We start from the raw sequence: 27,281 nt of genomic DNA, 5'->3' as shown, positions 1-27,281 counted from the left end.
CACGATCTGTGTGACTGAGGCCTAAAATGAAAACTGCCATCAGATTATGTCAGCTGTAGCTATCTAGCTAGATAACTGAAAACATGTCTGAGAATTACATTACAATTTTAAGCCATAATAATATATTTTAGACTAATTTTCTAGGTAGATATGAATTAGAATATTAATTACATCAAAATAAACTCTAAATTCCAGTCATCGTAATTCCCACACATCAAATATATTTGTTCTCAATTAGTGTCTTTTTTCTTAATTTTAATCAGTACATGTTTTGCTAGTTTATAAGAATTGCCTTGGTTTTGATTAAGAAGCTAGTTAGCTAATGAACCAAGCATGCTTACATAAGGTTTATCACCTATTTTGCCGTGTTTTATATTGAAAAAATGTATTTAGTTTTGGAAAAATAAGTCATTGCAACCACCCACGCACTATTTAAGGCTTGAGAGGTCTGTTGTTCATTGTCTTGGTTGCTAAGGTTTGACACGACTAACACTGAAGAGGAAAATTAGCTTACACATCACTAAATCTTGCATATTATATTATGAATATAAGTGTTCATTTAATTAATATCTATTGCACCTTTTAAGTAAACATAAACTGTTCATAGGAGTCTGGTGACAAGTCAATTAGACGATGGATGTTTTTAGTTGAACTTAGTTAAACCTGCAAATGTATCTGGAACCATTGTTTTTATCTTATTTTTATCTTGTTTTCTTCCCTTAGTGAAAATAAATTTCAATAATACATCAACACCTTGTACACAGTAAAACCAATCCTAAATATGGACTCTTCCTGTGAACTGAAACCTTTTTTCTGCTTTCATAGATTAAAAATATACTGCTTTTACATTTTCATAGGAAGTATTTGCAGAAACATTTCCAAAGCCCGACTAAAGCTTTTGATTTCTCTTCCCCAGCAAACACTGTAGATGTATAATATTTCTGTACAGTTCTAATGAGCATCATTACTCCTGCATTGATGCAGTGCCAAATGAGCTCATTGAATTTTTAAAAAGGCACAGTTATTTAAAGCAAGTGATTTGAACATTAAATCTGCATCAAATATCTTCTTGAGACTCACATCACAGCAATTAAACATATTTCCTAAGCCCATTAGAAATTAAATGGATAGTGGTGGGGTAGGGTAGGTGCTGATTAAAAGAGTTCTATAAACTTGGAGAGGAGGGAATAATGTACTGGCATTCCCTTTACTGACTGAATCACAAAAAGCTCATCTCAGAGGACAGCAAGTTCAGCTGCTTTCGTCTCAGCCTGAACAGATGGTAAGTGTACACAGCATAACTAAAACCAAGTCATTTTTAAACAACCTACTAAGATCTTTATCACTGAACGTGTTTGCGAGTGTAGTAATCCATGCTGAATTCATCTGCTCAGAGCGAACCCCTTTCTTACGTCAAACCTCCGTCAAAGCGCCACACATCACGTCTGTATTTTTTCTCCCGGTATCTTTGATTCACTGGAGGTACATCAGATGGCACCTGTGCCGAAGAATTTAATTTCTTCAGCGGATGCTAAGAAGCGACTCTGTTCTATTAGAGGGAGCACACTGTTCAGGACCATCGCTGTAGTCCAGTGAGCAAGAAATCTTGGCAAGACAAACACGATAAGCTCTGCCTGTCCTGAATCTTGACAGAACGCTGAAATTGTGTGATTGTTACAGGAGTGAAAATCCCTCAGGTGAAAAATACAACAGCGTAGCTTCACAGCACCTCACACTTATTTGGCAGATATGAGTCTGGACATGTCACAACAGCACTGCAATACATGGGAACAGCAAAATTAAAAAGACCTTTGAAATCCAATTGTCATATGCTATTCATAAGATCCATATACGTTATTGTTTTCTGCTATAAGACTTCCTCAATGTAGCAAATTAGCTTTAAAATTGGCATTTTATCTTTAGAAAATTTGCTTTTTATGTCAGCTTCTTCTAAGAAGACTAAACATCTGTTGGAAAATACAGTAACAGCAAGAGCATAAATAGCAGGTACGGCCATAAATGTCAGCAGGAGATGGTTGATAAGATGCAATCTGAGTTTTAAATGAAACATCTGGAAAATGAGCTTAAAAGAGACAGGATACTATAAGGCAGATGCCAGAGGCAGTATGATACATGTGTTATCACCTCATATTTTATTCTGGAAGGACATACTGTGTTAGGAAAATTATTAAAATATAACATCTATCACTCTGACACATAACTCGGGGAGCAAATTTGGGGTGTGAATGGCTAAAAAGCTCATTTTCGCTGTATATTAGAACACTAAAATAATCTAAAACAAGGCATCATTAACACCTTCCAAACACCTTTGTACAACACTTAACTTTCATCCTGCTGAATCTCGCCTGTCGTCTCATGACGTCAAAAGAGTGTGAGACAAAAAAAATATGATTCACACGAGTATTCTTTCCAAGAGGGAGAGAAACACAAAGGTGGAAAAAAGATGGAAGAGAACAGACTTAGAGGTTAAAAGTATACTGACCTGCTTATGTTACAGCAACAAAGTGCTGCCAGTCTGCAGGGTGCAGACTCAATAGCCACATACTACCACAGGGCAGAAACACATGTATGACACATGTTAGTCTCTAACATTGATATCATTCAGTGATCAGGGCTTGTGGAGCAGGGCAGTTTCTACAAGCAATACCAACCCGACACAAGACAAGTGACATAGAAATGCTCTGAAGGAAAGACACAGTGTGATAGCTTAGGACAAATGAATTCCAGGAGGCTAACATGCAACACACACAGACAGTCCATTATAAACCAACGCAGACTTCCCTTTTCTGCATGTTCTCCTCTTTGAAGAAAATCAACTTAACAAGGCTGTTTTGAGTGGCTCGCTTGCTGCATCACAATTTACTTCCTAAAGCCAGGTCTGCACAGAATACAGTCTGTTTTCAGCTTATCAGGTAGGCAGATTTAACGCACCTCTCGCTCCAGTTTTACCAACAAAAAACAAACGAACAAAAGTAAAGTCATCGTGGAGTAAAATGAGTTGCTAGGAGCTGTAGGTCACGGGCACAGATTGAACAGCAGTACTCCTAGCACAGGCTGCAGCTACAAGCAGGGTGCACAGTGGAAGCAGAATCAGTGCAACGCTGCAGCTGACCACATCAAAGGCCTCAGCTGTGGGAAGTAAGGGAGAGAGGAAGGGACAGTATGACTCTCACAGCAGTCTTACTGCAGTTTGTGGAGCAAATATTGGTTAAACAGGACTTTCAGCTGGTAACGTTTACTTTCATGTAGCACTGCTAGAACACAAGCGCGTCAGGACATAAGAAGTAGGACTATAGGTGGATAGTAAACATAAACAATTTTTAAAAAGCTATCTTATCATCAAGTTATTTGGGCTTAAAGCAGTAACCAATTTATGTTCTAAAATACTACATGTTTTTAAGTGCTTGGTGTCAGCTTATCCCTCCATCTTGCACTTCCTTTCATCTCAGTAGGAGTGCTCAACAGTGTCATGATTTGTCAAACTCCCCAGAGCTACACTGAGGTCCCATGGCACTCCAGCATAGCATTCCAAACAGTATTTGGAAAGAATGACATTTTATTCAGGTGTCAGTCAAATTCAGATATTTTTACCTCCTAACTTGTCACTGAAAAGGAATGTTTTTTGCTGTTAATCTTTATTTAAATAGAAACGTATGCACTTATTATAATTATAAATTTATGCAATATCGCATTGATTTGTCAACATTCTGATCTTTTGGTTGTGTATTATTTTATTATCTTGACATTTTGTGTGGGGTGTTTATGTAAAATACATCCTGTATTATGACTACTTAAACAGGCAGATCTGACCTTAGGACATGCACTCTACTTCGGCACTGGATGTAGGAAAATGTAATTAAACACTGTTCTTGCCTTCAGCAAATGTAATGATGCTTTTTGCATCTACAAGCCGATTCGATCACAATGAGGGAAAAATGGAGCAACATTAAAAGAGTGTCCATATTTGAAATGGAACCACATTACTGAATGCCATAAAATCTGGTCAGTTAACTTTCAAACTGTGCAGCACAGATCCTATAAGAAGATCACACAAGCTATGACAGCCACAAATCTGAAATAACTTGAGCAAGCAAAAGTTGAGACAAAGAGTTTTCTGCTAGAGGCGGCAAAAAGACTTCTGTAGTGCAACTAAGAACAAAGATACATTTTGGAAGAGACGCATGTAGAAACTCTGAAAATTGCACTTGCCAGTATAAGCTCTTATTATGTGTCCCAGATGTTTTAAAGCATATTTATCAAAGAACATAATCATTTCTTTTAATAAGTATCTCAAGATAAACCAAAGCTGTTTCCATCAGAATAATGAGCTTGACTTCCTTTTGATTATCTTCCCTCTACTGAGCTACACCCACACCTCGTCTTCTACTTGTAAACTATACTAGGAAACATTATGGTAATCATTTTCTAAGAAACAATAATATCTTTATGGAAACTGACAAGAACATGGGGGTATTATTTCAGCTCTGGGGGACACAACACCTTTGCTTTTGTGCTTATATGTTTTTCAACACCAAAATAAATCTTGCTGTGAAGTCATGAAGAGATTAGTGTTGCTTGACTGGTGTGGAAAATAATTTTCAGAAAGTATTGTAGCTAAGCTTGCGATCATCAGGACTATTTAAAGCAACAGTGTGCGAACTGCCGAGGGAGAATAATCTACAATGAGTACATGAGAGATATCAGCAGATGTTAGGTGTCATATTATTCAGCAGTTCGGTTTTTTGTACACAAAACTGTGTGGAACCTTTTTGCTGTATATATAATTAATTTGCACAAAGTATATTATTTATATATTTCATCATGCGTAACCATCACATTTCTTTATCTTCTCTTCCTCTCTCGCAGATCCCTCAGGTGAGCTATGCTTCTACAGCTCCAGAGCTGAGTGACAACACCCGCTACGACTTCTTTTCCCGTGTGGTGCCTCCAGACACATACCAGGCACAGGCGATGGTGGACATTGTCAAAGCTATGAACTGGAACTATGTCTCTACTGTCGCTTCAGAGGGAAACTATGGAGAAAGCGGGGTTGATGCATTTATTCAGAAGTCCCGAGAGGACGGTAAGTCCTTCTTCAAACATTTCCACAAGCGTCCCCGGGTATTTAAAATGATGTTAAAGTGGTTCTCGTTTTTGAATCTCATTTTGTCAACCACCAAAAGTGTTTCCATTTGAGTGAGAAAGAAATTCAGCCTCTGAAGTCTGAATTTTTAAACGGTATCCTATTTAAAACTTAAAAAAAACTGCTGACTATAAAGATTGACTTTAAACATGAGCATTTTCACACAGAAGCTGGTTTTGTTGCTGTTGCATTATTCTTTGTGTCCCGTGTTATTGAGAGATGTTCATAAGACAGAGTAAAGCTTGAACTGGTTATTTCGATTTCTTAAACTGAATGAGTGCAGTCAAAATGATCCGAAAATAGTTCTCAGACAGGATCAAGAGTCTGGCTTCAATTTTCTTGTTTTGGCTTTACCACTAACTAGCTGATTATCTTAAGCAGATATGGCAAATGGCTAATGACTAATGCTGTAAATTTGAACTATTTCAGCGAAATCTGTGTTTGCAACTGTTATCTCCATGGAGTAATATGAGCTACACAGGTGTGCAGTTGAAGCACTGAGGGAATTAATTTTGATTATCAAATTCTGAGAAGGCTCAACAGAGTGACAGTGAACCTGCAGAGCTAGCCTGAGGCATCATAGGGAGATAGCACTGCACAGTGCTGGGAATACAGTCAGTTTGGTGCAGCAAGCTGCCGGTACACAGTCAGCCTGACCCCTGAACTTCTTCTGTAGCAGAATGTAATCACTACAGACGTGTCCAGTACTCTCTGTGCCACTGCGTCCATTCAGTTTCTGCCAGATTCAAGCTGCTGCCTATCATCAGTCTTCCTGGAAAGGCACCGACAGCAGAACCCCCTGTGTGTCCGGCTCAGCTACCTCTTTGAACAGTCCACACAAAGGGGGAATCAAAGCCCCACAGGGAGATTTAAACTTTTCCTCTTCTTTTTTGAAAATAATGTTTTTCCCCCACATACTTTAAATTATGTGTTTAATGCTTAATACTGACCTTGCACATACACTGTATCAGCTTAAAAAAACGTATTACATCTTTTAAAATCCCAGACTTCACATAAAAAGAGGCAATGAGTTCTGAAGTCATGCCAAGAGTGGAATCATGCTCTAAATGACCAACCTGTGCACTGCCTGGATTGATTACAAGAAGGCCTATGACTCAATGGCCCACAGCTGGATACTGGAATGCCTAGAATTGTACAAGATCAACAGGACCCTAAGAGCCTTCATCAGGAACTCAATGGGGATGTGGCACACAACACTAGAGGCCAACTCCAAGCCCATAGCACAAGTCACCATCAAGTGCGGGATCTACCAAGGAGATGCTCTGTCCCCACTGCTGTTCTGCATAGGCCTGAACCCCCTCAGTGAGATCATTAACAAGACTGGCTACGGATACCGACTACGGAACGGAGCGGTTGTCAGCCACCTCCTGTACATGGATGACATCAAGCTGTATGCCAAGAGTGAACGAGACATCGATTCACTGATACACACTACCAGGCTATACAGCAATGACATTGGAATGTCATTCGGGCTGGAGAAGTGTAGTCGGATGGTAACAAAGAGAGGGAAGGTAGTCAGAACTGAGGGGATTGAACTACCAGAAGGCAACATTGCAGACATAGAGGACAGTTACAAGTACCTGGGGATCCCGCAGGCGAATGGGAACCATGAAGAGGCCGCTAGGAAAGCTGCAACCACCAAGTACCTGCAGAGGGTCAGGCAAGTCCTGAGGAGTCAGCTGAACGGTAAGAACAAGATCCGGGCAATCAACACCTACGCCCTGCCCGTGATCAGGTACCCTGCTGGGGTAATAGGCTGGCCAAAGGAGGAGATAGAAGCCACTGACATCAAGACAAGAAAGCTCCTTACCATGCATGGAGGGTTTCACCCCAAGTCCAGCACCCTGAGGTTGTACGCTAAGCGGAAGGAAGGAGGCCGGGGACTGGTGAGTGTCAGCACCACAGTCCAGGATGAGACAAGAAACATCCACGAATACATCACGAAGATGGCCCCAACTGACAGTGTGCTCAGTGAATACCTCAGGCAGCAGAAACCCAAGAAAGAGGAGGAAGGCGAGGAACCATCATGGAAGGACAGGCCCCTGCACGGTATGTACCACCGGCAGATAGAGGAGGTGGCTGATATCCAGAAATCCTACCAGTGGCTGGACAAAGCTGGACTGAAAGACAGCACAGAGGCACTAATCATGGCAGCACAAGAACAAGCTCTGAGTACAAGATCCATAGAGGCTGGGGTCTATCACACCAGGCAAGACCCCAGGTGCAGGCTGTGTAAAGATGCCCCAGAGACAATCCAGCACATAACAGCAGGGTGCAAGATGCTAGCAGGCAAGGCATACATGGAACGCCATAACCAAGTGGCCGGCATAGTGTACAGGAACATCTGTGCCGAGTATAACCTGGAAGTCCCGAGGTCAAAATGGGAGACGCCCCCAAGGGTGATGGAGAATGACCGAGCTAAGATCCTGTGGGACTTCCAGATACAGACGGACAAAATGGTGGTGGCTAACCAACCGGACATAGTGGTGGTAGACAAACAGAAGAAGACGGCTGTAGTGATCGATGTAGCGGTTCCGAATGACAGCAATATCAGGAAGAAGGAACACGAGAAGCTGGAGAAATACCAAGGGCTCAGAGAAGAGCTCGAGAGGATGTGGAGGGTGAAGGTAACTGTGGTCCCCGTGGTAATCGGAGCACTAGGTGCGGTGACTCCCAAGCTAGGCGAGTGGCTCCAGCAGATCCCGGGAACAACATCGGAGATCTCTGTCCAGAAGAGCGCAGTCCTGGGAACAGCTAAGATACTGCGCAGGACCCTCAAGCTCCCAGGCCTCTGGTAGAGGACCCGAGCTTGAAGGATAAACCGCCCGCAGGGGCGTGCTGGGTGTTTATATATATATATATATATATGTAAAGTCCTGTCAAGTCAGCCCATGTATACGCCTTAAATTGGACTGGAGCAAAACTTTTACATGTCTGTTTTCCATGTGCTAAAGAATTGTTGAATCCAATCCTTTGGTCCAGTTCAGGTCTTTGGGTGATTATGTGAGCAAGACAGACAGAGGAGAAGCAGACAGCTCTGTCAAAATCAAATCCACAGGTATTTGGTTGCTAAATGGGTTCTGCAGTTGTCTGCTCACATAATAAAACAGCCAGATCACAACTGGCCAAATGTTCTGTCTCATTAAACAGCCAAAGGCCATACTGAGCAACAGTCTCCCCTGCCTAATGTCACTGTGGCCCTTTGCTGTGCTGTTTTGTGTGGAGAAAATCAGCTTTTTTCTCAAACATTTTCCATGCTGAAGGAGGTTAAAAATAAAGTGTAGTCCTATTGAATAAAAATAAATAATATTCTTTTATTAGGCTTACACAATCACTGAATTCATTAAACTTCGATAACTATAATTAGTTGTTGTTTATTCTGTTAAAACAACAAAACCATCAGGTTTACATTTTCATACATAAAATCTGAGTAGAATCGAAACGTATACCCAGTAGTACTTTTTCACTGAGAATATTGCTAATTATGATGTTGTTGAGAATCAGGCAGTTGTGTTGACCCTCAAGCTACATGATGTTAAGGTCCTCTTGTCAACACGCTGCAGATGCTGTTTCTGTGGCGTGGTTCAGAGAGTTATATCTCTACTGAGTCCCGAGCAAGTTTCAGCCTCATAAATGGATATTTATAATTTTTCTCTAGCAGTACCCTGCTGTTTTATGATTCTGTTTAAGACTAGCTGGAGGACAACTGTAAAAAGTTCCACCATAATGCGACAAAAAGTAGTCCGGCCATTTATATATCTGCAGAGTTTTACTGTATGTTTGTTTGCTTCCAAGCAAAATAGAAGTGAACAAATGCATTGTTGCTTGGTATTCAAAGGAGTGTAAGTCCTGGGATTACTTGTGTGTGTGTGCGTGTGTGTGTGTGTTGGGTGATTTGGCAGAGCTGGAAGCAGCGGCACAGGTGTTAAAGTGTTGTGTTAGATGTTTGATAACACAAGGTCCTACTGCGAAATAATCTGGTATCATTGATCCAAGCTCACTGAACTTTCAAGAGGAAACTGAATTAAACTGATTTCACACAGCATTTGATCAGACTGACTGGACTTATCAGTACTACAGAGTGGAAACAGTTTGACATAGGGGCAGTCAATACCTCAGAGGATGTTGGAAATAACCTTTACTGTTTCTGTGAAAGCAAGCATGAACTACAAGCGGGCGAGCACAATTAAGGCATCCTCAAGAATGGGCATGTATTTCACCTAACCTTGGCCTTCTTCGTACAGTAAGAGGAGAACTGAGTTGAGATGGGTTGAAATGCTTCTTGTGGTTCCAATAGCAGAGCGGTTAGTGCATATACCACATGCGTGCAGATCCCTTTATTGACGGAACCACTGATCAGATCCCTCCCTGGGGTCATTTGCTGTGTGTTATCCTGCTGGTCTCCCTCCCTCATTTCCTGTCACTATGCCACTAACAAAATAAAGGCCAAATTCTAAAAGGTGCCTTAAAAGCAGCTTCAAAAGACAGCATGGCTTTAGTATTACTAGGCAAAATTTACAACTGAATTGAAAAAAAAAAAAAAAATTGTACATATTCAGCCACAATGAACTTCAAATTGACTGTTCAGTTTCACATGAAATATCTAGCCTTTCTTTATAAAGTATGAGGCTCCTATATTCAGTTTTAACAGCCTGTTTAGAGTCCTGCTTCTAAGTTGCAACAAATCAAAAAACAACACTCTGCCAATGCAGGGCAATACAGGTAAATGCATGTGCATTTACTTGTATTGCACCAAAATGATGCTAATATACAAGAAGACCAATCCTTTCCAGATGGCCCAGAAGTCTGAAATCAAAGTGAAGATTATAATATATACACAGCTGCTAATGCTAATGGGTTGTTTTTTTAGTTTGTTATGTTTGTTTGTTTGTTTTTACTGTGTTAAAAAAGTCATTTTCAGTAGCTTTTCCAGCAATTTGCATTTATAGCATCTATTGCATACAGATCATCTACGCATTCAAAACCATATTGCATACATATCAGCTCTCCTTTCAAAGATTTTTTTTCTTCAAAAAGGCATCATGAAATCAATTTTTACAACCACATAACACATTTGCAAATCCTTCTCTCACTTTGGTAATACAACCCCTAAAAGAGAGGTACATTTACTGTTCTATCATTCAAACATCATGGGTATTTCTATATCCTCTCTGGGGTCCAGGTAATTTCACTGTAAGATTTCTTGGGATGATTCAAGTATAATTGTGAAAGTAATCAATAGAAAGTTAAAGACCTCTATTACAATTGCATTTAATGAGAAATAATGTTATCAAAGACCATGACTTCTATTTTTCATAGGCAAGAATTTTAGATGCTAAAAACATGTTGGAACTGAATTACTGCTCATTTTGTTTTGTGTTAAATTGATGTGAAAGCTTGTTAGTTACAGTAATGCAATTTCTGATTGAGCACATGAAATATGTTGACTTTATCAAGCTTCAGCTATGCTAGTCATTCTGTGATTATATCCTGCTTCTTAGAATAAAAATTAAAAACCATTACATAAATAAACCACAGTACAGAGTTGTCAATACTATTCATGTTAGGCAATCTGGTAATCAACTAAATTCATCAGCGTGTGCTGAACATTGGGGGGTTCAAGATCTCTGTCCAAATAAATAGATAAATCTGGGTAAATTCCAAGATGTTTAAACATGCAACAATTTTGCTGGTAATACCTGAAATGAGTAAAGAAAAACAACAGCCTATTTATGCAAGATAATTCATAATTTAATGGGGGGGGGGGGGGCTATAGTGGTTGGGGCTGATTATTGGGGGGGTCATAACCCCCCTAACCCCCCTGAAAATTACGCCCCTGACTAAATTGATGCCAGTCCAAAGAAATAGAAGTGAGATCATGACCAAAATTATTGGGATTCATACACAGACGACATAAATATCTAATGCAAATTTCATTGCACTCACTAAAATAGCTGTCAAGATTTTCCTGCAAATATCAACCACAATATAATAATAAATGTTAAGTGTGGAGATTACCAGCGTGAGTGGGTTTCACTCTAATGATGACAGTGGATTTGTGCTAATCCACCCAGTAGCTGTTGAAATATTTGTTGTTTACCAACCAACACATATTACCCTTCCTAGATTAACTGCACTAGGGGAAATAGTTGCTTAGCAGCTTCAAACTACGCTACTTCCCTTCATGTAACCATGCCACTTCTTTAAAAGTTATGAAGAGCAAATTTTAGACCATGTTAGGTTAAAATCTCAAAGTTTAATTTTGAACCAAGAGTAACTCACATTTTCTGCAAAGTAAGGCCACTCAGGAATTTGTTTAGTCATGCTGAAATACAATATATTCTGAAATGACAAATAATATAATGTAAGAAGAAGAAAGCTTTTGTTTTTCTCACTATATTTTCACTGAAAGGAGACACAGCAGAAGAAAGATTCAGGCATAAAATATTAACGCTAGACCATTCAAATGTCACATACAGGACCTGTTTGCATGAGCCTCCTGACTATGTCAGCCCCTGTTTATCATGTGGGCATGATAAACAGTGTCATCATCAGGAGTGTTTGTCAAATGACAGCATGTCAGGCAACCATTTCATCTGCTGTTGCTGGACTGTGACTGAAAACTTCCATCATTTCAGACACAGAGCTGTTTTCCAAAAGCTGTTTTCATTTGGGCATATCCTTTCTCTCAAACTGCCCCTTGGGATTAAGGCTGGAGTGTCATTATGGAAAATGATTAAAAGAAAAGAGGGATAAAAGTACGGTGCCTTGTTATAGACACCATTGAAATGCAAGACCGTCCTTGATGCACAAGTCTTTGGTCCTTCGCAAGATTTTGTTGTGTTTGTGATTCTGTCCGAAAAGCTGCTATTCCTCTAGTGTCCTTATTAGAGAGCGCAGGTCTTCTACAGTAATGGAAGGTGCAGTCTGTGTCAGTTTATTCTCACCTTGTGAAAAGTAGTGTCATTTTCTTTCAGTGGATATTGTATACCTATTTATTGTATCCTTTATATAATCAAGTTTAGTGAGATTATGGAATCAGACGGTCACACAATTTGAAATGAAAGGTGATTATTTTGTTTTTCATCTGAAGCAAGCCTACAAGACAAAACCTTAAATGTCAGTATGACAACGTTTCTTTCCCCCCATTTGGCGGGGCTTTACTTTTCCTAAATTTGGACAATGACATTGCAATCTGCAATTAATTGAATGGATAGTATAAAATTGTAATTAATCAGATTTCCTTGCAAATGACAGTTGAAGCAGAGGAAAAGGGCAGCAAATATAGCACGGCGCAGGATGACAGGGAGATTATGCAAATGTTAGAAATGAGAGTTGCGTACTGCACCCTTTGTCATGAGGGAAATGTCAAGAGGAGTGATTTGAATACTCATTAACCTGAAAAGCCGTGAGAAAAATATTGTCGGAAGAGTTTTTCAGTAATATTGAAAATGTTTTGTTTGGCAAATAAACACAGGCTATTACTTACTTATGTAAATTCACCTTATGATTTTATGATACCATGGCTATAATTAAGCAATCACTATGACAAAGACAGAATACTATAGTCTGTTTAATGAATTGATTCTTATTAACAAAGCTTTGTTTTGCTGTGATAGTAAGAATTACTAGAACAGGTAATCAATTCACAAAAACAGATGACAGCATTATGTAAATTTATAGCTTTGCATTATAAAGTGTACTATTCCAATTATACAATGTGTGAAAGAAAGGAAGTCAGACGACAGGAAGGAAGAAAAGACGCAAGGAAGGAACGTGTTCCTGCACCCCCGGTTCAACATGTCAAACACAGGAAATCCTTAAGAGGACTTAGACAGCTGCTCCTTCCACTTCAGGCCTTGTTAAGTTCTGATGAATGCCATATTGGGCTTCCGAGGGTTAAAGAAAACGTTGGGGGATTTTTCTCGTAAACTGTGCATCCACCCATATCCTTGGTATTATACTTGATACCCCAGCACTGTTCACCTACTGAAATTATTTACACTACCTTATCACCACTAAATGGCCAAAGACAACACGACGTTTGAAATTAACGTGGAAAATAACTCTAGAGGCCACAGAGGAATTCAAAAGCTACATTTAGATTTATAAAAAAGAGGCCTACTTTTTCAGGATTCTAAGGTAAATCATGCTGAATAGATATAGAAATGAAGTTATCTAATTTCATTAAACTCATACAGTAACATTTTGATGGATTTCCAAATGCTTTTGACAATTTTAATTCAGTTACATTGTTATGCTGTTCTGTCTACTTAGCACTTCTCTATTTTCCACTGTTCATTACCTTGTTTGATTAGCACTTTGCAGCACTTTGCAAATGGTTCCATGCCTTTACAGCTGTCACAACTACATTTTCAAAGGATGCTTTATGTTACTTTCAACCACCTGGAACTTGATTCCTCAGACTGAAAATCAATGAAGGGTTTTAGCTGCAGGTGTGCAGAGAGAGAACGATTGTCAAGACTTTGCCACTGATCTTGTATTTGCATAATGTGCTTTATCTCTATCATGTCACAGAGAATTGCCAACCCTGCATGGCAGAATATCCCAAACTTTCACTGATGCCACAAAACTCAATCTGTCGGTTCTCTTTATCGGGTTAAAGTTTCTCAGTTACGATATCTAATACTTTACTGGCACTGAAAAGTGAAGTTTTGCAATTCACGAAATTTTTCTAGACATGCAATTAAAGGGTTAGCAAGTTTGCATAATTTGCAAACTAACACATTTTGTGGTTTCATTAAAAATGAGTGAGTTAATAAAGAGATACCAATTGTTCATGGAGAAATTTAACATTTTCCACATTGTGAAACTATAAAGATTTAGACCAATATGCTGATGCTAAAGCAAATAAAAAAATGGGGTATACACATCTGAGAATTGTTTATCACTGCATCATGGAGAAGGTGGAAGTCTTGGGCTGAGCCAAATATAAAATGAAGCTGCTTAATTACAAAAAGGATGAGGTAGAGGGATCCTGCTGCAGTGGAGGGTATACGTTTGAACCATAACATACTCTAATAGTTCTGCACATTTCTGAAAGAAGCAAGGATATGTAGCATTTTCTGTCACTTGAAATATAATTCTGAAAATATTTGACCATTTGTAATGGGCTTATGTACCAAACCAGAAGCAGATCTCTATTTATATCACTTTTCACTGATGTTCTCAGACTGAAATCTCTTACAAAAGAGCACTTTTCACTATTTATAAAAAGAGCTACAAAATATAATGCATTTACTAAAGGGTAGAAACCTGATTTGCTTTTAAGTAACAAATTCAAAGACATGTCTAAACCTACAGTACATCTGTGCTTTTTAATACTATCATGATACATGTGTCGTATCCTCTTATCTTTTCTTGGAGAAAACAGAATTGCAAATGTAACACACTACTTTATCATGTAAAAATTTCTGTTAATGCGAATACTTAATAAGTACTGAATATAAAGCTACCTCTTCAGAAAGTAGGAGAGGAGCTTTTTATTTATTAAAAATCTTGTTTATTAGTAATTGTCTCTTGGAGAGAACTGTTAAAGATACGCTGTGCTTTCTCACAGCCAAAGTGACCTGTTTGAGAAGGCAGCTTTATGCTGCTAATGGGCCAAACCCTATACATAATAGGTCTGCTGTCACATTTGACAAAGAAAAGCATCAAGCTGAAACTAGCGCATCACTCCTATGTTTGCTTGAAATTAATTTATTGTCTAATAATCAAGTACTTTACTAATTACTGTGCCTCTGGTCCTTCTGTATCTAATTCTTATCAGAAACAGTGTAATGTAGTAGAAAAGAAATCCACAGTTTATAGACAAATTAACCAATGAAAACTTAGAAAATGTGCTGCACCTGCTCCTGAAAAGCAAACCAAACCAAAGACACCATTTATGACATCCAAAGGATCAAAATAACCTACGACTATATGCCAAAAGACAGAATGTCAACCACTATTTCATTTTGATACGTGTGTACCGATTACATAGTCTAACTAGTGTGTGTAGGTGCAGGATCATTTTCAGAAATTCTTGGAAAATATAAGAATATGCTCCTCAAGGCCTTCTGTAGCACTTCACCCAAACCCACACATGATTAGAGAGCACCATTAATGTTTGCCTTGCAAGAGGAAGCAGTGCATACTTTAAACTCTTCATCTTTGGCTTAAAGATATAGTCACAGTAAGAGACATGCTATTCGGATTCTCCTTAGTAAGAGGAAAGTCCCGTGTTTGTCAGGTGACTCATTTTACCACAGTGCAGAAAACCTCATTTCACAGTGCTTAGAGGCCTGCCTTTGATTTATAAATCATTTGCACTCAGAAAGAAAATGTCATTCAGTCATTCTCAAATCTAACTCATAGTTACCCCAGAGCCTTTTTATTCAAGATCTGGGAACTCACTAGACGACATGCTATTCAGCAAAACTGCTTAATTAAAAATAAGACAAAGTTCTTTTCTAAAGAGTAGAAACACATTACCCAAATATCTACGTATGGATTTGTGCAACCTTCGGTCAAATTGTCAACTGCATATGAAAAAAAAAAAAAAAAAGCAAAAAAACCCCTCAGATTAATACAATTTAGAACTTCACAGTTGCTGAAAAATAGGACAGTGTTTGATTTCTCAACCTCCTGCTGACGCAGACAAGTCATTTGTGCTTACACCACCGAGTTGAAATAATCATTTTAATGTATGTCATGGTAGTCAATAAACAGTGCTCTCTCTTGTTCCAGTAGCAATAACATTTCAAAACATATTTCTAAAAAAATGGGTGTGCTGAAATGTAAAATTAGGGTTCTTGTGAATATATTTTAAATTTCAAATAGATCAAAAGCCCTACCACAAAATATTTGATATCTGATAATTGTTACTAAAATGACTTGACATTGCAAGTGCCGTGATTACACGATTTCATAAATAATGTAAGACGAATGCAGAGGAAAATTAATATAACTGTAACATTCATCATATCCGTAATCCTGAATATTTTTAGCAGTACATGTTTCTTTTGTTGCACATCTTTCTGATTCAGTGGGTACACAGCTAACATTGACCCTAAACACTGAATAACCTACTTATAAATAATGAATAAAGGCATTAATAAGTTATTTCAATGATGCTTTCATTGAACAAGGTCAAACTGTTTTTTGTCCATGTTCATACCTCCCACCCTTTATAAAATCTTGTGCTTCTTTAAAAAGTACACTGCAGTGGAGGCACTGCATGTTTACAGCATGCACTAACTTGAAGGAACAGTGTGGGATGAATAATATGTACAAAATAGCATGTTCTGTCACTGCTGCCCTCTTGCCCTCCATGAGCTTCCCCTGCACTGTGGAGATAAATATAGAGTGTGTCCACTTCCCTCCGGGACTTACAGTGTGCTGATATCAGAGCAGAGTTGCTGACAGATGTTGGACCAGTACTGGTTGCCATTTGGCTTAAGAAAATAGCCATGTCAACAAATACTTTCAGTTGATCCATCAGCTTAGAGGCCAGAGCGTAACAAAAGTTCCACCATGCTGTAGCCTTATATAATACTACTTTCACAGATTGTTAGCAGATTCATCAATACAAGTTTGAGTGGACCCTTTTTGTTGTTGTCGTTGCAATAGAGGCCAAAGATTAGAGCCTTGCAGTCAATTTAGCCACTAGTTGAGAGTACAGCCTCTGCAAATTGGTTCTTTCTATACCTTCTTTTTGATATTTAGGAAATAAAATATATATCTGTACCTGTACCAAGTTAATCATCTTAGTTTAGACTATTGAGTGTATGAATTTTGATAATCGATGCGATGCACAGCAGCAGTTAAATGGAATATCATGAATTATGTGAATCAAAAGAGGCAACGTGTTGATTCAACATGGTGTGCAAAACGTTTTAATTCTAATTTTTGTCAAAGTTATTTCAGAACATCCTCTGCTGTTTCACCAAATTGAATTCACCCAATTCTTTCACTGCAAAAAAAAAAAAAAAAAAAAAAATTCTAATGGATATTATAACATTAAAAACTAGTTTATGTTACAATTTTTTTATTTTCGATTATTTATTTTTTCTTTTTTTAACAACATATAATACTTTATAATGTGCCTAGGTAACCATTAAAAGAAAAGGAGGGCACATTTCACTGCTGACTACAATTCTAACAATAAATGTGTGGCAGGGTTAGATTTGGCGTTGTTACAAAGACGGAAAAGCATGCAACATCAAACATAACTACAGCCATCAAATACATCAAATAGTTCTGTAAATAAACAAAACTGATGTCCAGTACAAATGCTGCCAGATCTGTCATGTGAAAGTAGAATGTGCTGGCCAACATTACATGAATATATTCATATAGGTTTTTTTAAAAACATGTTTCGGTATCTACATGTGGCATGTGAATATAGCTTTTTGATAAATCCCATTTAGATCACAACATATTTTATTTGGGGTGTCTTGTGGTATACTATCATTATAGAAAGTACATAACACAGGAAGATACACCACAGTCTTCTTTAATCCAATCTAATTTCACACACCACCATGCAGATGTCTTTCTAATTAACATCAGAGCATATCCCCTTGAGTATGTTTGAAACCCATTATAAGACTACACAGCAATCTGGGAAATTGCTTTCTATCATTTTGTTTCATCTTATGCTTCTTTGATACCCAAATATCCAACAGTACCATTTTAGTAACATGGCATAGATTAGCAACTCTATTGCTACTGGGTTGTTGATTTAAAACCGAAAAATCAAGAACTCAAAATGTTAAAAAAGACCTGGCACATTGCTGTGGCTTCTGCTACTTAATTGAATCAACATGATGCCTCAGGGTTTGGACTGATATTTTAACATAAGTCCAAGCTGACATGTCCATCATGTCTCAAATGACATGTTTTCTCTGTAAGACTTTGGCCAGGGAGTACACGGCATCGTTTCATCTATCCGAGTTATACCTGAACTAAAAGATTGTGTTTTAAAGTGTTTTAAAAAGCTAGGTAATGGAAAACTGACCTATGGCACAGACATAGCAAACTCTGTACTGTGTGTAGACCTTTTAATTATATTTGCCAGTTGTTACGGCTGGTTTAAAGAAACTGTGGGTGTACTCACACTAGGGTATGTGTGCAGCGTCCAAGCACATTTGACCCCCAAAGTTCAGTTTGTTTGACTAATGTAATCACTTTGCTCTATGTGAACAGTGCCCTGGGCCAGGTGCCCTGGCACTGTTCCCGGAGAGTCCTGGCCCAGGGCACTCTGGGACATATTTGTATAAAATATCTACAATACAAGACTGTCTATTTTTATGGTCTCTTAGCACATATGTACTGTTCTCCAGTATAGATATTTATCTACTTTGACAGCAAAGTCAGACAGAGAGCATGTGTTCAGTGACATCTGAGAGGGGGAACTTGATTCGCACGAGCTTCACACAAAAAACAGTTCAGCCTAATTTTCCCAGCAGTACACAATGGTGAAGCCAGGACTCGTCACAAAATCTAGCCCAAAGCTGCTCTCCGATAATAACCTATAGACTCAGCAAGTCCCTGATGAGTTATCCAGGCTTAGCAAAAAGACACTGTGTCTGAAATGAATTTTAAAAGAAGAAACAATGTGCATACACACACACACACACGTACAGTACAACCACATATAAGTATAATAACTAAGACTGCTTTTATGAAATGGGGCAGATAAAAGCTTTAGATATGAAAAATGGCACAGATGCTTGCCATAATAAAGACAAATTGCATTGATAGATAGGTAGAATAGGGGCCATTCATCTTCTTCCCCCAAATAAAAAAGCCATTCATGTTCATGTGCAGTCTCTCTCATGTACCACATATACACTTATTTAACATGTTGTTCCTTTGTAATGTTTTACACATTACAGGCAGGAGTTGTCTTTAATTCACCCAATCTACTGAAAATAGCAGAAATGGAAGAAATCTGTTAGTCTGGACCATCTCTGCGGCTCTGCAGTCTATAATAATTATAATGGGATATTATACTGTAATTGAACCCCTGAGGAGAAATTCATTTCCTTTCATCCCCTCAGACCTGCACACTGAGGTGAGTGCACGGCATCAGTGACAGAAAAGCACCTCAGGGACATTGGGGTGGGAGATTTAGTGTCTTGCTCCAGGACACTTTAGCATGGTGGTTGCTCTAACATGGGACTGAATGTGAGCTTTTTAAAGCAGGGTCAGTCCCCTTAATGATTTCAGTGCGAGGTTTCCCTCTTTCTCTTCCCAGTGCTTCTCTCCCTCACACTCACTCATTGCATTCTGATAAGACAGGAGAAACATTATCTGTAAAAACAGATTTTGTACCAATAACAAAACGCTGCAGCTCATCTAGAGTGACATTTTACACCACTGAATGGTCACGATTCTACCTGTACTCTTCTTTTTCTAGCTTAGAACCAATTCCATCCATCCATTTTCTCTCACTGCACCGGTTTAAAAGCAGGACACTTTGCCAGTTTATAGCAGGCTTCTGGTGAACTGATTTGCATAAATCATGTTGTTTACAATTTACTAAATCAATGGGGTATATTTTTATTTTTATTCTTTGATCTCATGCGCCATTATCTGTTTGACGTGAACCACCGTGATCACACTACGGAGGCTGAGCATTGCTGATCTTTATAGACTACTGGTCAGCACCATGGCTGTACAGAGAACTCTTAATGGAACAACACTGCTGTTCAAAGCAGATGGGATTTCAAAGCTCTCAGAAACTCAAGCTGGTTTTGTAATTATTAACTGATTGTGTATGTAGCCTAATAAATAATTTGCTGCCATGCAACAGAGCACCCAGGGTGTTGATGTATTCATTTAACACTGAAAAAAATGAAAAAAATGTCAAGTATCCATTGATAGAAATTGGCTCAACGTTAAAACTATAGAGGAAAAATTAGTTTGGTGATATTTCTCTGTATTTTCCTTGTGTATTTCTATCCTCCATTGATGAAAATGATGTCTGTTTGGTTAGGGCATCCCAATAAACGTAGTATTTATGTACCTGCATCTTTGTCACACTGCCAGCCTGGGGCTATTTTGTGTGCTTCTGCGCTACTCTTCACCAGCCACACGAGCTGAGCTGCAATCAGCTACGATGGTGGGGAATATTTAATGTTCATGGGAGCAATGTTTTTCCCACGGGTGTCAAATGAGAGGGAATATTAGTGTTCCGAACTATTAAGGGAACAGAGACCGGGGCTGACAGTGGAAGACACAAGAGGAGATCGGCAGTCTCCTGAGCAACGGATATTTTTAGAGGTGATTTTTCAATGTGGCTCAGAAGTTGAGAATTGTATAGGATAAGTGTTAGGAAACACATACAGCTCTCAAAGGTTTTCACAGTAGCTGCATCAAAAGTAGGAGCAATGCATCTGGTGTGTATTTGAAAGATTCATCAGGACAGTTACAACACTGAGGATCAGCGTTTGGTGTTGAAACCCCGCAGTTCAGTCTCTTTCGCTCTTTCACTGATTGTTATTGTACAGGTAGTTTTAATATAACCAACAATAAAATGTAACTATAATTCAATATGTACCTGGAGAAGTACATTTCATTGTTTCCTTAGGATTACTCTACAGTTGCATTTAGTTATTTTATAACTGTCTTTCTCTGCATGTTGTTGGTCAGTTTGCTGAGTTTAAGGAAAGTGTTGAAAAGTGGTGTACAGATAAGAAGGGGGCCAGTCCTTCAAGGGATCCCTCTAATTACATCCTGTCTGATAGCAAGATGAAATCAGGCGAGCAGTTTATTGAAAAATCTGATTCTTGTAGTGACTGGTCTAATTCAATAATATTAATATAAAATTTGCAATAACCAAGACCTATAATTAGGCCAATTAAAAGCCACTTAGGTTGTGTAAAAATGCCATTCATGAGCTGCCTGGCATAGCTAAATCAAGAAATATATTTCTCTGCATTAGTTTATAGTCTTTTTGGGAAAAAAAAGTATCTTGCTCAGTGGCTGCTTTCCATCTTAGGATTTGAGCCGATGTCTATTAGTCAAATAACCATATCTTTAATCATGTTATATCACAGTAGTAAAAAGAAAAATAAAGAGGAAAAAATCAAATGCATAGATAAATCAGTGGTGAAACAAACTGCCATGTGTACCGTAGCGCTAACAGAGTTACACCAGTGGCCCTGTGGAGGACCCAGTTTTGTGCACATCCGGTCCTTCTGGTATTCTCTGTGCAAGTTAAACAATGCTGCAGCCTGCTGCCGTGATGTGAGAAGAGAAGAAAAGGAAGGGATGAGTGCTCTGCTTCGATATAGCAGATGTTGTGGGAATGGGGGACTGAAGTACCAGTGAGGCAAAGACATAGAGTCTAATGATTGATAGAGTCTCTGAGAGCCGAGCTGCTGCAAAATTTCCCATGTGATGTGAGTGTAACGACAGAAAGTTACGCAGATAAACCTCTGCTTCACTTTAATCAAAGACTCAACCGTCGGGAGCTTTTATTTTGTAAAAAGATACACAAATATCATGACTTATAACATACTGTACAACCTTTCCTACATACTTCTAAATATTTAATTCCACTTACTGTTCACTAAAAAAAACCTAGATTTAGACACATTAACCTTCGTAGATCCATGATTAAAACTACAGGATGGGAAGCACAAAGAGAGACGGTGAATAACCATTAGGGGTTCATGGTTCACTACTTTCAGTACTGATTGAAGCCAGCAATGCCATTTCAGTTTGTAAAATTGCATAGTGTAACTCTGACTCTCTGTCTTTTTGTTAAAACTGAGGACAGAGCTCATCATCGGCAACAGTCAGATTTCTTCACGCTCATAAAGAATACATTTCCTCCATGACAGTAAAACACATTGCAGGAGCCCTCTGAATCTCCTGCAGGTTCAACTCAGAACACTAACCACCTTTAGTGAAAACCTACACTTAAAGACAAACTATAAATGGACCAAAATGGACTGACAACCTGTCAACATTACTACAAACTCTTCACATCCTCTCCTTAAACACATCTAAACACAGATCTGTCACTCCGCTATTACATAATGAACTCCCCTTCTATTCAGGCCAGTACGCTAACCTTGTCCAGTGGCTAACTAGAAGATTTACTTCTAGGACTGCAGTTATACTGACTAAACAGACTGATGACAGTTTGGTCAACAAGGCTTACTGAGAAGACATTTTAAGAAATATTACAATATCATAACTTCACATCAGATTTTGGCAACAGAACAGCCCTTATTGCTCGCTACTATAATCAATATTGAACTACTATGTCAAACGTGTTATAATTTGTGATAACTCAATCAATAAAAACCATAAGGGCAATAAAGAGAACAATCCTCCAATAAGAGGATCTATCCTATCCTTTATTATCTGCTGCGTCTTGCAATTTTAAAGAAAGTCTTCCAGATCACTTTGTGAGCAGTGTGCTCTAACTGCTCACAAAGTTTTATTGGCTTGATAAAGTAGTTTGTTGTGTAATCTTGCAACACCAGACAGCAAACAGATGGCTTTGAAAACATGCCTATGCCACCCTGCCTGAGTAATCATTACTCTTCACAGAGAAACCTACCTTACAACGTGCTTAAAAGCCAAAGCATAAAATAAATAAACTTAATTTCACCTGCCTACAATATAAATTAGGAGTGTTATGATGACGTTGAGTATAATGCCATCTTCTTTGGAAGCTTTGAAATTCCAGATTACTAAATGATGACTCTGTTAATTGTGATATTCAAGTTGTGCTTTTTTGGCATATAAAAACAAGTAAGTACATTAGATGTTCAGATTTGATTGAACTATTGCTTGAGTGCAGACGGAAACATTACTTAACAACAAGACATCGACCAATGCACACAACAGGATGAATCTATTTCTCCAGTAAAGGAACTTCTCATCCATTTACTGAAAAGTGAATTTAAATATAAGCTGGAACTGCTGTGTTGCACTCATGACATGCATGACCAGCAGAAATCTATACATGAAAAACAAAAAACAGTTTCAGTAGAACAGCATTGTTATATTTCCTGCAGGATAAAATAAAACAGTAGTGCAAGCCACTGACTGATCTCCTGTTTGACTTAACCAAATGTGACTTTTTGTAACCATGAGTCAGTTAGCCCAACATCATTAATTTCATGGCATCCTCTATTCTTTACTGATATTTCCACTTTCACAACCTATTAGTAACTGAGCAGGGACAGGCTTTGTTTAATGGTGTGAGTATGGCTGCCATGAACTGGACTAGGGGGGTATTATTCCTGCATTGATTGCTCATTGGGCTGGCTTTGTACTGGGTCCCGAAAGGGAAATTCATTAGCATGTGCATATTCTCTGTGGCATTTTGGCAGGGTGACAAAACAGTTATCCTGAAATGTTGCATTGGGAGTTAAACAGCCTTAGCTTGTTGGTAACCAGGGGACATCCCCTCTTGCCTTTTGATTTGTGTTCAATAGAATGTAAGAAGGTGTGGATGCTCTTTAAATTGATCCATGGAGAATTGCTCATGGCTGCTGATGAAATGGATTCACCCTTTACAGTCCTCAGTTAATACACAATTCTAATCTCATAAATCTCTTTTCTTTGCTTGTCTTTTTTTTGGTGGCTCAGAATTTAGAGTGTGTTGTTTGCTGTTAAGAAGGTTAGTGGTTTGATCCCCACTTTCTACATCTATAATTTATGTTGAAGTGTCTTTGGGCAAGATAAAGAAACACAAGTAGCACCTTATGCATCCATTTGGGTTTGCATGTGTCTGTGATTGAAGCTCTTAGTGCTGAAAGCGTTTCAAGTGCTGTCAGAGTAAAAAAGCATTATATTATAGTCCATTTACCATGGAATAAACTAGTATAGGGAAAGCTGTTACTAACTAACAAACCAAACTAATGTGTTAGTGTAGTTACATGGTTTAAATCTGCTGTGAGACCAACCGTCTCATAGCAAGAAGGTCTGAATCTGAGAAAGGCCTCTTTATTAGGTTGATTAGTGATTCTAAAAGAAATGTTGGTGTGAAAATAAGTGGTTACTGTCACTCTGGTAACCTGTCAAAAAATAGCATTTAAAAAAATTGATGACAGGGTGTGCCAGCATGAGAGAGTTGAGCCAAGGATAGAAAAAATCTTTGTGTATTGAACACATGAAAATCACCAAATTACACAGGAACAAATTGTCACCAGATGAATGTTAAAATTTTAAACTATTTGTATGTGTCAAAGTGGTAAAAGAATAATCCTTCCACCTGCGCAGCACTAAGCACTGTCATTCAACCGTTAGAGCATCATGGACCGTGTCATTACAGTTATCTTGTTTTACCAAGACTAAAGTAAAAAATAAATAAATAAAATAAAGTAAATAAATAAGGAGTAAAAAGAGTTTGAAATTTACTGCAAAATTTCTACCATTGAAATCTATTCAGTGGTTAAAATTTTGCATTAAAACTGTTGTTTTCTAGGATGAAATGATGGCCAAATTGGCCAAAAATTCAATAAGCTAATGGGATTTTTCAAATTATTAGCTTCAGAGAGCCAGCGATGCAAATTTCAATACTGCATCCAATTTTGAAACAGCGTTTCAGTTTTCCGCTTCACTATGCCTAAAATATAACGGCTGGAATTTGGTAGTTGCTGTTGCTGCTGGTCATTACCTAAATAAATAACTAATCAATATCACAGGACAATCTTGTATATTACCCCGAAGCAATTACCTGACTAACTGAATTGGAAACTGAAGTAACGTATTTCATTTCTGTTATTTTTTTTCTACTTCCCTTTCAAACGTGGTACAATCCTGGGACAAGTACCAGATTTTTTTTTTTTTTAATTGAAACAACCCATGTAATAGAAAAAAAATGCAAGAACAAAAGGAAACAGTTCCCAGTTAGAAGATTTATGTAGTAGCAAATGCTACTGCCCCCTGGTCTCACTGTCAGAACCATAACCTGAATTGATGGTTAGTCCTGTCTCCAAAATGCCTTTTTTGGTCGAAGGAAAACCTTTTTTTTAATGCCTTGCATCCCTCATTCCGTGAAATATTGCACCAGTGCACATTTAATAGTGCATTTATCATAAAAAAAGTCCAGAAGATTGAAAAAAGATGTGGGTTAAAAGAAGAGAAAGGCAAAATTTGAGTTAAATTGCATCGTAAACATGTTCTCCTAATGAAACTGTTTTGATTTGGAAACATTTTTTTGTTTGTTTGTTTTTTCCCAATCAGGTGGTTTGTGTATTTCCCAGTCAGTGAAAATACCACGTGAACCAAGACCTGGAGAGTTTGACAAGATTATCCGGAGGCTGAGTGAGAACCCCAATGCTCGAGTAGTCATTATCTTTGCCAATGAGGATGACATCAGGTGAGTACAGCAGAATCCTGAGTACTGCCAAGTAACATAATGGTTATCCAGACTTATGTCAACTACTGTTTTTAACACTTTATTAACACCAAATGAAATAAATTTAAATGAGGTACAGTTCTGAAAGAAATTCCAAGCTGCAGAAAGAGCAGGCATATGACTGTATTAGAATGTGTGTTGTAGATTTATTGATTATATTGCCTTTCTAAATATAATGTACTACTCATATGTTAATATTTATGAGTTACAAATCTCAAATCTGGTTATACTTGAATTTGCTCAGTTCAACAAAATTCTATTTTTAATGTATAGACCACCAAACTGAGAGCCTATTAGAAAACGCTTGGTGATAGTGAGGAATGAAAAAAAAAACCCACACACACTTGTAGCAGAAAAAAACTCACAGACTGTGGGTGAAGGAGAACAAACTTCCTCTGTGTCTGGTCAGAATGAGGGAAGAGCTAAAAGAAGAAAATAAACTGGATAGAGAGACAGCAAACAGGGCAAAGCACAAACAACAAAAAGAAGGCAAAGTTAATGACATGCATTACTGATTTTCAAATGCACAGGAAGTGAAATAGAGGACAGGATCAGAGGTGTTGAGTGCAACATCAGAGGTCCCTCAGTACCCTTGGTCTTATAACAATGCTGTCATAGCTACAAGAGACAAATGAAATAGTTAAAAACTAATCATGAGTATCTACATTTATTCGAGAAATTTGGTAAAATATAACGGCTGATGAACTTCGAGGAATTATTTTAAAATAGAAATACATGAAATAACTTGCTAGTTACCAGAATCAGATGGTTTTTAGCTGATCAGCCATGACCAGTTACAGCCCATTCAGCTGAGAGTATATTCAATTGACTATTGATCCGCCGTAGCTAGCGTGCACCTGGCCAGAAACATTGCCTCCATTCAGACCACATCAACTTAACTGTTCCACTCAGCAGCAAAATGCTGTGTAAGCTCGTGATTAAATATAAACAAGATATTACAAATGTAACATGCAAAGGGCTGTAATTGTATCTGGCTGCTGTAAAATGCTAATGCAGTAGCCGATAATTGCTTAGAGTAGCCTCTGCTGTTTCCTCATTTTCAACTCTCTGCCAATCTATGTATAAACTCAGTCAATCCTCACTCTTTATTGTGTTGTAGTAATTTAATTTAAAGTAATTGGTGTTCAACATTTATTAGCTCCAACTCGTACATGATGTACTGAGCTCACACAGCGCTGTTTGAGATACACAAAAACGCTGCACACGGTGGGTACTAACGCCAACATCAAAAACCATGTTGGAGATGTAATTATAGAGCAAGCCATGACATGTAAAATTTGTTAGATAAAGTGAAATTCATTTTTAATTAAATCTTATTTGAACAAATAGCTCGGTAAAGTAACTTGGAGCACTTTTTTTCAGAGAATTGTTTTGATTGAAAAAAACATAGAAGGAGAAAATTGTAAAATTGTAATCTGTAAAAATGTATCGAATCACCAAAGTTTTTATCAAGAACAAGTCTGTGCATCTAAATATTATATATGTTTACTAAAAAAGATATAAACCTTTCACAGCAAACTGCTTTTTATCCAGCTACGTTTATTTATCCCTTTCAGGTACAGGTTACTTTGCAAGCCCAGAGTTTCTATATAGAGGGAAAACAACATACAACATAGCCAACAAAACCAGCCAGACTTGTTAATGCAGCAATGAATGGTGATTCTGTATCACAAGTACTTA

General features: G+C 38.1%; 1 protein-coding gene across 2 annotated transcripts in view; it reads left to right on the top strand.

Moving 5' to 3' along the window:
• LOC100701884 (metabotropic glutamate receptor 4) overlaps positions 1 to 27,281 on the top strand; it is a 190,031-nt gene that overhangs the window by 125,316 nt on the left and 37,434 nt on the right. For both annotated transcript variants that reach the window (XM_013274286.3, XM_019350139.2), the window contains exons 4-5: positions 4,888 to 5,104; positions 25,406 to 25,541. In XM_013274286.3, coding sequence (XP_013129740.1) covers positions 4,888 to 5,104; positions 25,406 to 25,541 — 353 coding nt within the window. The remainder of the gene's footprint in view (positions 1 to 4,887; positions 5,105 to 25,405; positions 25,542 to 27,281) is intronic.

This window comes from Oreochromis niloticus, linkage group LG20 (assembly GCF_001858045.2).
Source record: "Oreochromis niloticus isolate F11D_XX linkage group LG20, O_niloticus_UMD_NMBU, whole genome shotgun sequence".
Taxonomy (NCBI): domain Eukaryota; kingdom Metazoa; phylum Chordata; class Actinopteri; order Cichliformes; family Cichlidae; genus Oreochromis; species Oreochromis niloticus.
Note: the sequence above shows the minus strand (reverse complement) of the source record. Positions and strands in the feature narration are given on the sequence as shown.